General features: G+C 37.1%; 1 protein-coding gene across 2 annotated transcripts in view; it reads left to right on the top strand.

The window, feature by feature from the left end:
* The window catches only part of USP34 (ubiquitin specific peptidase 34), a 317,435-nt gene that overhangs the window by 252,522 nt on the left and 47,307 nt on the right, over positions 1-17,606 (top strand). For both annotated transcript variants that reach the window (XM_036750464.1, XM_036750465.1), the window contains 6 exons: positions 3,753-3,817; positions 3,915-3,990; positions 4,081-4,128; positions 4,243-4,308; positions 12,078-12,158; positions 13,814-13,899. In XM_036750464.1, the coding sequence (XP_036606359.1) occupies positions 3,753-3,817; positions 3,915-3,990; positions 4,081-4,128; positions 4,243-4,308; positions 12,078-12,158; positions 13,814-13,899 (422 nt within the window). The remainder of the gene's footprint in view (positions 1-3,752; positions 3,818-3,914; positions 3,991-4,080; positions 4,129-4,242; positions 4,309-12,077; positions 12,159-13,813; positions 13,900-17,606) is intronic.

Below are 17,606 nucleotides of genomic sequence, written 5' to 3' on the forward strand. Positions count from 1 at the left end.
TTAGATTCTCCTGGGGAAACAACATGTAAATATATAAGTATATGGATGCAAAAAGGATCAATGGATTCATAGCTCTTTTTAAATTCTGTGGGTGGTGGTGCATTCTTAGTTGGTGGAAGAATTTGAATGGTTAATGCCAATAACCAACAAAGATTTCTGGCATACTAGCCAGTTATACAACTCCAAAGTCCAGCTTCAGATGAGATAGTTTGTGAAGTGCTTTCCATGGTGCCTGGCATATAGAGCTTACTCCCTTCCCCTTTGCTTTACTTCCTTCTGTAAAAAGCCCTTCCTAACACTAAGATTAGTGCCTTTCCTCAGGTGATTATCTCCAGTTTATTCTTCTTTATATTTTATTTGTACATAGTAATTTGCTCATTGTTTCCCATATTAGATTGTGAGCTTCTTGAAGGCATGGGCTATTTTTTTTTAATCCGTAGCACTTAACACAGTGCAGACATGTTGCAGGAATTTAATAAATTCCTATTGACTTGATTGGGTATGGTAGTTTTAAAGGAGAATCAGCAGGACTTTGGGGATCAGAAAAGGCCTTATGTTTAGAGGTGGCACTTGAGCTGAGCTTTGAAGGAATCTAGAGATTGTAAGAGGGAGCCTGCATAAAAACATGGTGATGGGAATTAGAATGTCATGTGAGAAACAGCAAGGAGGCCAACTTCAATGGATTATAGAGTACATGTGGAGAAATGCAATTTTAAAGTTGGAAAACTAGCTTGGAGCAAGGTTACAGAGCCCTTTAAATGTTAAAAAGAAAAATTTGTATTTGATTCTTGATGTTAACGGGGAGAACTGTTTTAGTTTTTGAGCTGACGAGTGACATGGTCAGACTTTTTGGCAGGTGAGTAGAGGTTGGATTGGAGAGAGAAGAGACTTGAATCAAAAGAACCAGTTAGGAGGCTATTGCAGTAGTCTAGGCAAGTGGTGATGAGAGACAGAAGTAGGGTGATAGCTATAAGAGAGAAGGGAGAAGATATGAGAGGTAGAGATGGAATTACCTTGTGGTTGATTGAAGTGAGGGAAGAAGATAAAGGAATAGGAGGAATTAAGCTTGATTCTGAGGTTTTAAACCTTTGTGACTAGAAGTATAGTTTTGCTAAACATTTTTTTTGGAGTGGGGAAGGCAAGGCAATTGGGGTTAAGTGATTTGCCCAAGGTCACACACCTAGTAAATGTGTCAAATGTCTGAGGCCAGATTTGAACTCAGGACCTCCTGACTCCAGGGGCAGTGCTGTACTTACTATGCCACCTAGCCATCCCTTAGCAGTATAGTTTTGCCTTTGAAATAAGAAAGGTTAGGTAAGAGGTGGGTTTGGTAATATAAGATTACAAATTCTCTTTTTGACATTAAGTCTGAAATGTATATTGGATTTTATTTGGCAAAATCCTGTGTAGAGTCAATAATATGGGACTGAGGCTCAGGAGAGAAGTTAGCACTGGATTTATAAACTTTAGTATCATCTCTGTATAGATGACAGTTGAACTTCCTTGATGCTGAAGAAGTCTTGGAAAGCATATACAGAGGAAAGGGATTCAGGTCAGAGGCTTGGAGTATACCCACACTTAGGGCTATGAAATGGATGATTAATGGAGACCTAGAAGAAACGATCAGATAAGAGGATGAAGAGAGTACAGTGTTAGAAAACCCAGAGAAGGGTATCCAGGAGGTGGAAGACTGGTTCAGAGTGTCAAATATTAACCTATTGGATGTGGCAGTTAGACTGTTGAGAACTTGCGAGAAAGTAGTTCCAGTTGAGTTATGAGATTAGAGGGCAGCTAGGTGGTGTAGTGGATTGAGTGCTAGGCCTGGAGTCAGGAAGCTTCATCTTCCCGCCTTCAAATCTGGCCTTAGATGCTTATTAGCTGTGTGATCCTGGGCAAGTCCCTGAACCCTATTTGCCCAAATCTCCTACTCTGTTGAGATGAAAATAGCAACCCATTCCCCTATCTTGGACAAGAAAACCCTAAATGTGGTCATGAAGAATCAGGCATGACTGAAATGACTAAACAATACAAGGTCAGAAGCCAGGTGGCATAGGGTTAAAAAAAAGTGAGCATAAGTGGACGCAAGTCTATACACAACTGTTTGGTCTTTGGTTGTACAAGGGAGTAAATAGAGCAGGAGAGTGTGGTAGGGTAAAATGAGAGAGATTTTCTTGTTGGTTTTTTTTTAAATATATTTTTAATTGTTTTTTTTCTTGGATGGGGGAAGGCAGGGTAATTGGGGTTAAGTGACTTGACCAAAGTCACACAGCTAGGAATTGTGTCAAGTGTCTGAGGTCAAATTTGAACTCGGGTCCTCCTTATTCCAGGACCAGTGCATTACTCACTGCGCCACCTAGCTGACCCAAATGAGAGGTTTTTTTAAGTGTGAAGTAGACTAGCATATTTATAAACTACAGGTAATTTAGATAGAAAGAGGTTTTAAATTAGAGAGAGAGGAGATGACTATAGGGCAAGCTCTTAATGGAGGCAATATAAGAGACTGAAAAAGACTGGTCAGATAGGTACAAGAGGAACCAGGACAAAACAGTGTCAGCAAAACTTAAAGAGGGGAGCATATCCTGAAAATGGTGATTGATAGTACCAAAGGCAGAAGACATCAAGAAAAGATGAGAACTAAGATTAGATTTGACAGTTGAGATCTGATCATGGGTAACTGGAGAAGGCAGTTGTACTTGAATGATGAAGTCAGAAGCTGGACTGCAAAGGGTGAAGAAACATGTGAGAGTAGAGGAAGTGGAGGCAGAAAGTACGCACAGCTTTCTCAAAGTTAACCATGAATGGGAGGAGAGATATAACAGCTATGATGAATGTCCAGAGCAAGCACAGTTTGTTTTTCTTTTTGTTTTTCTGTTGTACTTTGTTTTAAGGATGAGGAAAGACATGTTTGTAGGCCAGTAGATAAGGACAGATTGAGGATTAGAAATATATGGGTGATGATACTTGGGGCAGTTTATTTCATCTTGCAAAATTAGATCCAGACCTTGCCCTACTGATACTTGTATTTTAAATGAAGACTTAGCTGTTGAAAGAATATGGTAGCTTTACATTCAATCCTGTGACTATCATTTTTAAACCAGAAAAATCTAGTCCTTCTCTGGACGTAGCATTTTGCATAACATGCACTAATAAATTGTAATACTTGGAAGAATACTTAAGTAATGTTTAATTTTCCTCATATATTTTGAGACTATAAGATTTGATTCAAAAGAAGAGTGAAAAAGCAACTAGAGTTTATTAAATGGCAAATTTGCTTGATGAAAACACTTTCTCAAACTTTTATTGGGGAAACTCTTATGGTACATATTATGCACAAAAAAAAAATTTGACACTCAGAATCCACAGTAAATTTACTCTGTCAGCAATTGAGGTGATGAAGATAATCCTCTTTTCCTTTTAGTGAATAGTTTAATTTACTAGATTTTGTAACTTATTCATACGAGATGAGTAGATTTGTCACAAAAGGCTTTTTGAGCTTTTCTTGAGACATACTAAATCCTCTGCTCCTCTAATGTTTTCAAGTGTATTTAAATAATACGCAATATGGCAGAGCATTATCACACTTTGTAGAGATTTAGTCATTTGCTTGATATTACATAAAAACTAAAAAAGTCACCTAGGATTGTAAATAGTTGGGTGGGTATTTTTAGGACTATTGTTTAACCTTATAAAAGTGGTAAAGTATAATGAAGTAAATTGCTTTCTTGTATCTGATGTTAGCATTTTTTCTTCAGTGGATTTGGCATGATAACATGCAATTTCTTCAAGACAAGAACATTTTTGAGCACACATATTTTGGGTAAGTTTTTTTCAAAGGTCAGTATTGGATTTTTCAATAAACACTTCTTTAAGATCTTGTTTGGTAAGGAAGTTGAATTGTTGCTTTATAATTCTAGGTTTATGTGGCAGTTATGTAGTAGTATTCCAAGTACGTTGCCTGATCCAAAAGCTGTGTCCCTAATGACGGCAAAGGTAACATTTAAGCCTTCAACAATTTCAAGACCAGTCATATTAAAATAATCATTCAGTTAACTCCTGGCTTATTTATATCTTTTCTTTCAGCTAAGTACTTCCTTTGTCCTGGAGACATTTATTCACTCGAAGGAAAAGGTGTGTATTTTCTTTCATGAACTTATGTCATTCATTAGTATTATTTCTTTGGAGATTGTTAAGTTACTTAATAATGCATATGACTTGGCTAACATCCTGTTATCTGTTATTTAGCCCACAATGCTTCAGTGGATTGAACTACTAACCAAGCAATTCAATAACAGCCAGGCAGCTTGTGAGGTGAGTTAAAAAATTTAGTTCCCTTGTGGCCCTCCACCCCCCAGCAAATAAAACAAACAAACCCCAAAACATATTAGAATTCAGATTGTTGCTTTGTTTTCATTAAAGACTGGAGAAGTATTCCAAAATAATGATGCATTATAAATCAGCAGCCTACATCTTTTAAACTGATTTTTAATATTACCTAATTGCAGTAAAAGCTAGAATTGATGATCTTCATGGTGCTATTCAAAATCAACTTTTGTTTTTCCATATTAAAAGAGAAAGTAAGCTTCAAAAATGAATCATCTAAATATTTTTCTAAGCTTTAGAATAATGCAGTTTTTTTAATCTGGAAACACACTTTTTGAATTAAAACTTCATGCATTTTTGACACATACGTTTTATTTGTAAAACTCTTAACAGAAATGCATTTTGACCCATTCAACATTCAGTATAACATTTTCTCAGTAACTGAATCTTGGGTTTTGGAGTGACTTCAGAGACCAAGGATCCCCAAAACTATATATTCAAGAAGGCTTCATGCAGCCTTCACTTAAATTAGACCTCAGATTAAGGAAACCCCCACCCACTTCTGTCGGTAGCCCACTAACTTTTGCATTCCTATAATTGTTAGGAAGTTTTACCTTGGATTAAGTTGAAGTCTGCCTGTCTTCAACTTTCAAACATTGATTCTAGTTCTGCACTTTGGTCTCAGCAGAGCAAAGTCTTATCCCTCTTCTACATGACAGCCTTTCAGATTCTTGAAGACTGCTCTTATTTCCCCATAAATCCTCTTTTCCCAGGTAAAAATCCCTGGTGTCTTCAGCCACATCTCATATGTTACAATCTCAGGGACTTCCACTATTTTATTTGTACTCCCATCATGCTAAGCATTAGGCGTCATTCCCATATTTGTGTTGTATAAAAATTGAATCTTCTAAATCTAAATCATTGAAAAAAATATTAAACAGAACAGACCAGGTCTAAGGAGGAATCCTTGGTGAAATCCACTAGGGGCTCTCTTCCAAATGTGGTTTCAAACATTTTCAAAACAAGCTTACCTGAAATCAGTAACTATTTAATAAGTCCTTGTTCTCAGGCTTCTGTTTTACTGGACAATACAACATATGCACGGATGAGTAAATTGTCATCTCTTGTGCCTGGAATGCACTCCCTTATTACTTTTATTTCCTTCAAGATGCAACTCAAGCACTACCTAGTATACAAAGTCTTTCCTGATCACCCTAAATGCTAGGGAATTCCTTCCCTAAAGACTTTTTATTTACAGCACCTGGCAAATGATAGGCATTTAATAAATGCTAATGGATTGAGAGAGAGAACATTAACAACTAGACATTTGTTAAACCTGAAAATTTGGTTGAAGGAAACAACAGAGCTAGGTGATAGAAAAATCCATGTTGTTTATTATTTTCCCTTAAAGCATAGCGGAGCTAGCTTACTTGTACGTACAAGGAGTCAGAGTATAAACTCTGGCTGCCAGAACAAAGCAATGAGAAAACTTATATACGTTATTTTAGCAGAGCTAGCAAGCCTGTATGACCTCATTTTTATGACCCCCATGTATGTTTAACCATGATACAAGAAGAGGATTTTCCTTAATGGAATAGATTGTAAATACAACAAATTAGATAGTTGACAAAGTGTCAATTGGAATTACAACCCCAGGATCTCTGTGTTTAATTTGCCATTAACATTCCACAACATAGTATAAGCCCATAAAATATTAAGATAAGGAAAAGTCACATAATTCAAGATAGTGTCTGGGGTCAAGGTTTTCACCCTTAATGGCCATGGACAGAGCAAGGAATGCTCCATCTGGATTTGTTGACAAAAGATAGAGATATCTCTGAGCTTACTCAGAGAACAAAGAGACTTAGGATCAGGCTTTTCCTCTGGTTAAGTAGTTCAGGCCCTGAGTCTTATTGAAATTACAAAAATGATATAAAATAGTATAATATTTTCCACACATTTCTAGAAACACTTCTTAGATAAGCAGACACTTCAGTCCTTCTACTTAAGAAAAATTGCAGTGCACAAGCGTTTATTAAGTACTCACTATATGTCTCACACTGTACTAAGCCCTGGGATATAAATTCAAGTAGAAGGAAAGTCAGTCCCTGCCTTTAAGGATTGTACACTCTAATAGAGAAAGACAATATATAATAGGAAGTTGGGGGTAGGGAATGAAAAACAAGAGCACGTAATACAAAGTAATAATAGGTAAAATAGGGAGCACAGACTGGAAACAGAATGAGACATGACTGGCCTGGTTGCCTTCTTTATTTTATTTTAATTTTTAAAAATCTTTATAGTTTTCAACATCACTTTTATAAGATTTTGAGTTCTAATTTTCCTCCCCTGCCCTCCCTTCTCCCCAAGACAGCAAGCAATCTGATATAAGCTATGAATGTACAATCATATTAAACATTTCCACGTTAGTCATCTTATGAAAGAAGAATCAAAACAAAAGGGAAAACCACAAAAAAAGGAAAAAAAAAAGAAAATAGCATCCTTCAATCTGCACTCCGACTCTATAATTCTTTCTCTTGATGTGGATAGCATTTTCCATCATGAGCCTTTTGGAATTGTCTTAGATCATTGCATTGCTGAGAAGACCTAAGTCTATCAAAGTTAGCCATTGCACAATGTTACTGTTACTGTGTACGGTATTCTTCTGCTTGCTTCACTCACCATCAGTTCATGAAGTCATTCAGTGATTAAGGCTAGTTAAGAAATGAGCCAAAAAATGTCCCTTTTTACATAATCCTAAAAAGGGGGGGTGGAGTTTCTGGCCAAAACAGAAACAATTACTGTTTATATTGACTCTGACCCATTAGGGCCCAAACAATGACCGCTCACCTACTGCTGGCCAATCAGTGTGAGCCAGGTTTAAGGCAAGATCTTTAAGAAAGGAGTCTAGCCCCAAGATATCTTGCTAGGTTTAAGCCATTTCTTTGGGCAGAGCACCCACAGGCAAAAGTGTGGTACCCCATGTGGACAGAGGGAGAGGGAGGAAGGAGGAAGGGAAAGGAAGAAAAGGAAAGGAAGGAGAGAGGAAGGAAGGAAGGAAGGAAGGAGCTGAATTGCTCAACTAGAACTGGCCAGTTGGGTCCCCAGTGGGGGAGCTCAGGCTACTTGCAGGTTGTTGTTTTCTTTGTTCTGAAAGAGGACCATGATATCAGTAAGATGATGCCCTAATGGCAAGTGAATTGGATTTAAGTGAGGAAGAACTGTGCAAAGTCACCAGCCTCATTTTCTCCTTCAGAGCCATCTGGGTCCAATGGCAAGATGTAGATCAGGATGACTGGAGATAGCCCTCTGTCCTCTTTATATGAAGGCCCTGAAGGAGCTATCCAGTCATGAGGAGAGTCTGTAAGGATGGAGGGTATTTCTAGTGTGTGAACCTCAGGGCTGGAGTGAGGCTTCAGGAGGAAGAACTGAGGCATGGTAGAGGAAATCTGCAATACAGCCTGACGAGGAAATGCCTTTCTTTAATAGGAGGTAGGATATTGAGGATCTAGAAGAAGAAGGTAATAGAATTTTGTTTATGAACAATATTCCTTTTTATCAAATTCATCTCACAGTTTCTTCAAAGTGGTGTTGGTTATGCAAATTGAGACAGTTTTATAGATAATAAAATTAGTATTATATTTTTCTGTAACACTAAAGACCGCATCCTATACTTTACTTTGACTATTCATGCAAGCCGTTTTTCATTATTTTAGCTTACATGGGGTTTATGAAAGGGAACAATGAGAAAGTGAATTCCTGTATGGACTGGTAAATAAGTGAGGCAGAAAGAATAGCTAGGCATCTAGCTATTGAGTGGAATACAGTTAATCAAACCCATGTATCTCTTATCCTACCTATATATTGTAAAAGACTTTGTCAAATGCTTTGCTGACATCTGTATAACCTCTGTCTACAGTATCTCCACGTTCTACCAGTCTAATAACTGTCAGAAGAGGCATGAATGTAATGTCTTATTTGTGGGTACAAAAAAATCAGCTTCCTAAATGTAAGATAAGAAGGTGTGGTTAGATAACAGTTGTTTTGGGGAAAAAAAAAACCCAAGGATTAATGAACTGCAAATTCAGTATGAGTGAACTGAGCAACACAAAAGCCAAATGAAAAGTCAGTGCTTTCTTGAGAGAAGGATAACTCCCAGAAACCATGATGGTAATGGTGCAACTGAACTCTGCACTCCTGGGATTTCAGACGGCATATTATTTTAAGTTGTTAGCCCCATGATTTAAGGAGGACATTGACAACCCAGAGTGTCTAGAGGAGGACAACTTGAATGGTGAAAGGATTAAAATCCATAATACATGCAGATAATTTGAGAGAATTGGTCTTGTTAAGTTTAGAACAGAGAATACTCATGGAGTATATGGTCAATGTCTTCAGGAATTTGAAGGGGTCTCAATGTGGGACATGTACTAGACGTGTTCTTTTTGACCCCTGAGGGCAGAAGCAGAACCAATGGGTGGAAGATGCAAAGAGGCAAATCTAGACTTAATGTCTGGAAAAACTTCCTAGCAATTAGACTATCCAGAAATGAAATGGGAATGCTTGGTGAGGTGGTATGTTCACCCTACTTGGAGATCTTTAAGCAGAAGCTGGGTGACCACTTTTCAAGTGTGTTACGAAGGGGATTCATTTTGTGTCGAAACCTCGACTAAATGGCTTCTGAGGGGCCTTCCAACTCTCAAATTCTGTGATTTTTTTGTGAAATGAGGATGAACTGGCCCAACTTACTCATGATGAAGCTGGGCCAACTTTGTGATCACTGCTTCTTTGGGTAAATGTTCCCTAATCATATCTTTAATAATACCTTCCTCCTAGGATTTTTCTGGGAAATAAAGTTAACTGGCCAATTCAATAGATTGTAGATTCTACTCTACACTCCCCTCTCACCCACCTCCCCCCGCCCCCCCCCAAAAATACCCAAGACAAATTTTGTTATTTGCCAGGACTGTTGGGTGTCTTACCTCTTCTCCATGTCTTGCTAAGATTGTTGTCAATGACTTAGCAATCTCATCATCCAGTTTTTTCATAGTATTTAGTTCTCTTTGGGGGCTTAGTAAGTGGAACTCAACAAGATCAAGATAGGTGCTTTCTTACTATCTCCCTACTCAACTTGATTTTCTGCCATTAACCATTCTGTTCCAATCTTGTCAATTTAAAGATGGTTCTATTTGGTAGAGAAAAAAGAAGCCAAATTCTTGCTTTCCCTTTATCATTATCCATCCCAAATCATGGTCTTCTCCTTTTTTTGGTATGCTTCATTAACATGAAAGGGGAAAAACATTTGGTTCTTTCGTATTCTTCATTTGCCTTTGTTCATTCTGAACTTTAGCTGTCCTGACAATGTTCTGCCAAGGCTCTCTCTCAATACTTTTATCTTATCTTACCCATGCCCTTACATCCTATTTTCTGTATGTCTTTTAAAAATCTAAGTTGGTTTGTGTTATCCTTGTATATCTGTATCAGTCTCTTTCATCATCTTTCCTTTTTCTTTCCCATCATAATGTTTCTGTTTGTGAAACAGACGACTGGGAGTGGAATCAGGTGCTGATAGCTGTCTTCAGGTACTTGGAGGACCATTGTTTGGAAGAGAGAAAGAGTGACTAGATTTGTTTTGCATGTTCCAGAGGGTCAGAACTAGGAAAGTGGTTAGAAAATTCAGAGAGTTAAATCTAGACCTGCCTGGTTAGAACAAAAATTGTACAACATAGCTAGCTAGATATCCAAAGATTGAACAGTCTGCCTCAGTAAGTGTGGTGCGTTTCCCTTCTCTTGGAGTATTAGGAAAGGCTGAATAACCACTGCTCAGGTATATGAAAGTGGGAATACTTTTTCAGTTTCAGGTAGTACTAGATGACCTCTCGGGTCCCTTCCAATTCTGAAATTACATGATTCATAGCTTCCAAAATTTCATTTTGGAGGACTTCCCGTCCCTTTGGGCTGATTTCTCCTTTGCGATTTTCATCCATAGAATTCTGCCCCTTTTCTTTAAAAATCTACTTTCTCAGAGTATAGAATACATGTCAAACTATGTCCAGTTCTTCTGTCACTAATTTTAAGATGGAATGGACACTTTTTCCCAGGATTCCCAAATTTTTCCTCCTTCCTGATCAAAATCAGATTCAACTGTGGAAGTTTATCTCTTTGTTTTTTCTGGCTTTTGAATAATGGAATTATCATTAATGCAAATTAAGAATTTGTCAGATGTTTTGTTTTTTATAATGATACTTAAGGCAATTGAAATGTCCCTATTACTATATTGCAGTATGAGGCCTTAATGACAGGCTTTTGATATGTTTCCTAAACTCTTTGTTTCCTCTTTCTAGGCAGTGTATAGTATTGCATGAAATCTCTTTTGTTTGTTCCTCCACTCATTCTTTCCTAAATGCAGTACCACGTGCTTTCCTCCTCTGATTCCCCTGTTTCCTGATGTTAATATAGCTTTGTGATATATGATGGTTTGGTTTTTTTTTTTCCAAGGGATGAGGCAAGGCAATTGGGGTTAAGTGACTTGCCCAAGGTCACTCAGCTAGTAAGTGTGTCAAGTGTCTGAGGTCGGATTTGAACTCGGGTCCTCCTGACTCCAGGGCCGGTACCCTACTCACTGCACCACTTAGCTGCCCCTGTAATATATGATATTACCACCTTAGGTCCCATTTATCTAATCTGTATTATACCTATTCTATATTATAACCTACCAGAACCATCTTCCCTATCTCCTTGCATTACAATCTCTAATTCACTTTGCTGGTTACCATATTTTGCTATTTCCTGTAAGTGGACTTTGTTACCAGGGCTAATCTCCTGAGAAGTCATTGATAACCTACTCTATTTTCATTGAAAGTAATATTTTTATATTCCTAGTGACTTTAAGTCAGAGAACTGATTTTCTGTATTTTATAACAACCTCAGAAAGATTATCAACATTGATAGAACTCCTATCACTCTTTATGAAGAGAATGCCATATTTTCTTTGAGGTCTGAAAGCTGTTGTGTGTATTTTCAAAAATGGAAATTGGATAATTGGTCTAGTTTTAATGAAACAATACGAATACTGAATTTGCAAATCTGAGAAACACCTGAAACATTTGACTAGACAAATTTTCCTGGAGTTATACTTGATTAAGATAATTGAACTTCTTTGGTGGTGCTCATATATCATGCAATATTAAACTAATTGCTTGCTTTTCTTGTTAAGTTTCCAGCTCCTGTCTCTCTTTATAGGAGCAAGAAATATAGGTAAAATAGTTAGCAACCATAATCTACATCTAATCAATGTTATTTCATTCTAGTAATGCATCGTAGCTTTTTGGCATAATTGTCCATTCAAACAGCTGGCACAAAGAAAATGAATATAACTTAACTTTTGAGGGAAAGTAACTGAAGGAATTAGAATGGGCTTCCTTTAGGAAATGGCAGATGAACTGAGTCCTAAAGGAAGCCATGGATTCCATGAGCTAGTATCAGGACAGGAGTGCATTAGCAGTGTGGGGACACTATGCACAGAATGTGTTAATCATTCGTGGAGGCAAGTAGGAGTATACGAATTTTCCCTGGATTATGACCTTGTAGGTTTTATATGTTGGAAGTGTTTATTTGAAGCTTTTAAGGCAACAAGTAGAAGAAAAACCTTATAATGTTAAGTTAATGTGATTTTCGTTCCATTGAATGAATCTTAATACATGACTAAGTATTGATTCAGTATTCTTACACTCACATCAGACCCTTTTTTTTTTTAGTGGTTTTTAGACCGAATGGCTGATGATGATTGGTGGCCAATGCAAATCTTAATAAAGTGCCCTAATCAGATTGTGAGACAGGTAAGAAAATGCTCATTTTTTCGATTGAAAATTGACTAAATATGTGGTAAAGTAGAAAGCATCTTGAATTTTTGAGTTAGAGGACCTTAGTTTCAGTCCTAGCTTTGTGTATAGATGATGCGATCCTAGGAAGGTCACTCACTTTTCTGAGCCTGTTTCCTTCTTTGTAAAATGAGGCTGTGAAACTACAGAGCTATCTCTGGAGGTATGAACTTAGGAACTTTATTACCCATAAATAGTTCCAAGAACATTAGAAGAAGGAAAAATAGTCACAGAATTTGAATTAGGTCTTCTAGTTTATCCCATTGTAATGCATGTTCCTTGAGAATAGAAGGACTGTTTTTGCCTTTCTTTGTATTCGGCGCTCTTAGAACAGTCCTGGGCATTTATTTGTTCATTTGATCAATCTAAACTTTTCACTTTGTAGAAGAGAAAACTAGTCACTGTAAATTTTGCTATCCCACAATTTTCAGCAACCTCTTGCACTCCTTCTCACCCCATGTCTTAGCATATACTCAAAAAGAGTGGTGATAAACGCAAGTGTCTTTCTTATTTCCATCTCTAGATGGAGAAAAATCACACAGGATATATAAGAACATTAGATAAAACAACAAACACTTCCCTAATATTCCAAGTAAATTAGTGATATTTCTGGTAAATTCTGTCAAGATTTGCTATGTAAAAATGTATTTTTTTACATGCTTTTTATTTGCACACAGAATGGTCACTCCAGCATGATAATATCACTAGTATATATATCTGTCATCCCTTTCTGGCAGTATTTAACAATAAGCAGCTAAAGCAAAGAAAAGTACTAATTATTATTATGTTAAATTTAACTGGAAAATATTTGATAAAAAGTTAGAAGTTTGACAACGAAGTTGCTATAAGAGTGGAAAGATTCATGGATACACAAATATCATTTATCATTGCTAAAGTTCTCTATACCTGAAAATAGAACTATTCACATTTTCAAATACGAAGATCAGTCATTCTTGTGCTCTTGTGCCCCTGCCTTTTATGCTTCTCCATCTGCTATCTAGTCACCTGGGGTTAAAAGGAGACCAGTGTTAACCATTTTAAAAGTATACTTTGATTCTTGTAATTATAGGGAGGAAATTTAATTGCTTATTTACCTGGTTTCTATCCAAAGCAAAATTGGGAGTTATTAAAACTTTAGTCTGATCCTTCAATTTATACCCCCACACCCAATGTATATATACATATATAGACCTGGCTCTGTTGCTAACTAACCTTATGGCTTTGGTCAAGAATATTTGCCTTTTCTCTGGGCCTTGGTTTCCTCTACTACGAAATGAAAAGTTTCAACTATAGATGATTTCTAACATTTCTTCCTATGCAGATTCTGTGGGGGGATGTAAGATGAATAATGCTTATTGTATCCATTGTCATAAACAAGGTGTTTGAATCATTCCAGACTGCTCCATTTTCCTCTTGTCCATTTTCCGTCCATAGAGAGAACTCTTGGCAAACTTTAGACCAAAAGAAAAAGTAAAAGATATGCAAAGGTCATAAATAGGTAAAAAAAGAATCATTTTCTCATGAAGGAGATAGATAGATAGATAGAGATATAGATATAGATACACACACATATGCCTAAGTTAACTTAAGGTGTACCTTACTATCATTTGCAGATGTTTCAACGTTTGTGTATTCATGTGATTCAGAGACTCAGACCTGTACATGCTCACCTCTATTTGCAACCTGGAATGGAAGATGGGTAAAATGTTTGCTTCTGAACACTTTTATTCAGATGATAGTTATTTAAAACATTAAAATTTACTGCCTGAGATCTTTAATTTCCCTTGCCTAATGAAATAGGGTAGAAAGAATTGATGTCATTTGGGAAGATTTTGTATGTTATTTAAAATAATCTTATATCCATAATTCTCACCAAAACCCTAAATTAAGAGTCTATTCATTGCTGTCTGCATATTATATAACATTTGGGTTATCATAACAGATATAGTAAATTGGAGCCAATATGATAGGATTCCTATAATGAAATAGAAATTTAGAAGATTTTAAAGTCTTATGGTCAAAGATATCTATGTCTGCTGAGTAGATCTAATTGAAAGGCCACATAGTGGAATAGAAAAAAACTGGTGTTTTAGTCAGAGAACTTGGGTTCAGATCCCAGCCACTTCCTTCCTTCCTTTGTGACCTGAAGTAGGTCTCTTACATTTCCTCGTCTGTAAAATCAGGGAGTTGGAATAGATAAACTCTAAGGTCAAATCTGTAACATGTTATGATCCTATAAAAGGATCATATCTGAGCACATTACCAGGGCACAGTTTGGTTGGTAAATCACAAGGTGACATTTATGTAAGTTTGCAGAGGTATTTTCAGGATGAACCTTGAAGGGATAGTTTCATTTGTTTTCATTTGATTTCAAAGTGCCATGGAAGTCAAACTGTTGCAGGAATTTCCTTGCCAAATGTAATTTGTTTTCATTTCATTTTATTTTCCATTTAATAAGCATTTTTTTCTTGCCACTTCCTCCTTCTCAGTTTGAAAGAAAAACAAAAGCCTTGTAATCTGTGCATAGTCAAGCAAAAGAAATTCTCACATTGTTCATGTCCAGAGATAAAGGTCTTGTTCTTCGTCTTCAGTCTGTCACCTCTGGAATCATGTTTACTCTTTGATCCTTTGATCGAAGTTCTTAAGTCTTGTAGCTGTTTGTGTTTACAGTGTTGCATAATTGTAAAAATTGTCGTCCTCTTTCTGCTCACTTCATTGTACATCATCTCATAGGAGTCTCCACAGAATTCTCTGAACTCATCCCTTTCATCATCTGTAATGGTGCAGTAGTATTCCATTCCATTCTTATATAATAAATATATTTAGCCCAAATGATGGGCATGGGCACCCTCTAAGTTTATAGCTCTTTGCTACTGCCAAAAAGAGCTGCTAGAAATATTTTTTTAAACTCAGATCTTTTTCATTTTTCTTCAAGCTGTTTGAAGAACTAGGTGAGACAATATCAACAACTTAGTCATTTTGTGGGCACAGTGCCAGATTTCTTCCCAGAAAGGTTTGGACCAATTCACAGCTGCGTACAACAGTGTATTGATGTGCCTAATGTCCCCATAGCTCTTCCAGTATTTGATCATTTTCCTTTTTGGTCATCTTTGCCAATTTCATAGGTGTGAGGTGGAACTTGACTGTTGTTTTAATTTGCATTTTACCCGTTATTGGTGATTTGGAGCATTTTTTTTTTCATATAACTGCCAAGTTGTAAGTTAAATGAAAGCTTATCTTTCTTGTTGAGGAGAAGGTATACAAGAGTTTTGTTTTCCTTTTGTACTTTTATGCTCCAACTTAATTAGATGGATTAACAGTTAGTAGACAATGGAAGAAGTTATTCATTTTAAAGAAACTTAGAAAGACGAAGACTTTGAGGAAACTCTCAAATGATTAGATTACAAAGTGGGAAAAGGTGGCACGGAAAAGGAAAAAGTAATTATGCCCTCATTCATCCATATTCTTTGGGAAGAAAGTGTATAAATCAGACCTAAAGGTGCACCACATCAAGTAACACAAAACATTAAGGACAATACATAGCAAGGTCTCCTACTCTGAACTCTTACCATCAAGGAAGAACTAGTGAAGTGGAAGCAGTGGGGATCCTAAAAAAAGGGATTACTCAGAAGCATTAGGCATGAGCAGGAATGTTTAGCACATTCTCTGATCCCACTTCCCTTTGGAAGTATCTTTCCATTGCTGTGTGTTTGAGTTCCCTTTGTGATTAGTCAACCAGACTTAATTAGTTTTTAGAAAGAGGCATTTTACTACAATAATATAGTTAAAACAATTGGTACAAACATTCCCTAAGAAGTTTATGTCTCACTGTATCATAAAGCACACAGTCTAGGGGAAAATGTGGTCAAGTTTAGACAATCCATGACACAGATCTTTGAAGTCCTTTTGCTGCAGTAATCAAGATATTCCTTTAGATAGGGCATAGTTTTGTTTTTTTTTTCTGCTAGGCTTGTTGTAAAACTTTGGATCTGCATCCAGTCTGCTCGGCAATGTAGGAACTGTTGTCAAGTTCTTCCGAGGCACTGCTTGAGCACTACTAGGAAGATGTGAAGTCCAAAAACCACATGACTTCTGCAGTTCATGAAGTCCTTCTCTGGGTTAGGGAGTGTGAAAGTGGGAAGACTCATGCTAAAGCCAAGAAACCCTCCTAAACGATTTCTTCACTATGGTGGCTTTCTGTCTCTTCTCCACCTCTAGACACTCACTTCTCTGATTCTAACTCTCTGGAGGGTTTTGTGCAAACCTCAGAGTGTTATCAAGTCCCTTGGCCAATCTGAATATTATTGTTGAACCTAAGGAGCTTAGCCTAGTTAACTAGGTGTGAATAAGGCCTGAACTGTCAGAATATATTCTCCCTAAATATAACAGAGGGGAGCATCTTATCACTTACATATTGTGGGGTGAATAATTGATTGATCTCCACCTTTATACATGTAAGATAACTAAAGAGACTCTGACGGAAGGTGGATAACTTGTCAAAAATGAAATTCTATTAATATAGTTATGAATTATCCCAAAAAGAATAAAAAGGAGGTGTTAAGGAATTTTAAGGGTTCCCTTGAACTTGTCTTTTTGAGTTGACATATTTTACAGAATCACTGGACCCAGACTATGCAGGAGGCTCCAAATGTGTCAGTGATGAAGCCCTACCCCCAGACATGTGCCAGGGAGACCAAATATGCTAGCAAAGGAATTCAAACCAAAGATAGTTGAGAGAAATAATAAGCAAATATCTAGCTGTTTTGAATCAGTTCAAGTCTTCTGGCTATGCAGTCAGTTATTTCCCAGGGTCAAGGAACAACTCTTTTTGGTGATCATAGGAATCAGGAGGAATCGGGGGAATTCCAGAAATCTCAAGATAAATAAAATGTTGCCACAGTTTTTTAAAAAATGAAGGAGAGATGAGGCAGGCCAGGAAGCTTCAGGACTGTGATGAAGGTGGACCCTTGCTCTTCATTTCTTGAGCACCAAACTGATGTTCTATTGATTTTGAAACTGTAGGCCATAGTTCCTCTAGGCTTGGACCAGTGGAACTAAGCTGCATGACATTCTGAACTTCAGGCCATACTTCCATTCTTCCTGAACTACCAGGCTAAAATTCTTCAGAAGGTCTTAACTACCAAGGTGTTCCTCCTGTCCTATATCCCCAGCCCATGCTTCCTTTGGGCATGGGCCAACAGGATATACCTTCAGTTAATCCTGAATATTGATTTGAAGTTTTATTGGATCCCACAACAAAAGACAGCACTTCTAATGTGTTTAAATATCTTGGGCCCACAGTTTATGGGATTGGGCTACAGTCATCACCATCCCTAGACTTCTGCCTGACTCAGACAAGTGAAAAACCCTTTCATATAGCCCTGACCACTACTCAGATGCCTCGGC

Source organism: Trichosurus vulpecula, chromosome 3, assembly GCF_011100635.1.
Source record: "Trichosurus vulpecula isolate mTriVul1 chromosome 3, mTriVul1.pri, whole genome shotgun sequence".
Lineage (NCBI taxonomy): Eukaryota > Metazoa > Chordata > Mammalia > Diprotodontia > Phalangeridae > Trichosurus > Trichosurus vulpecula.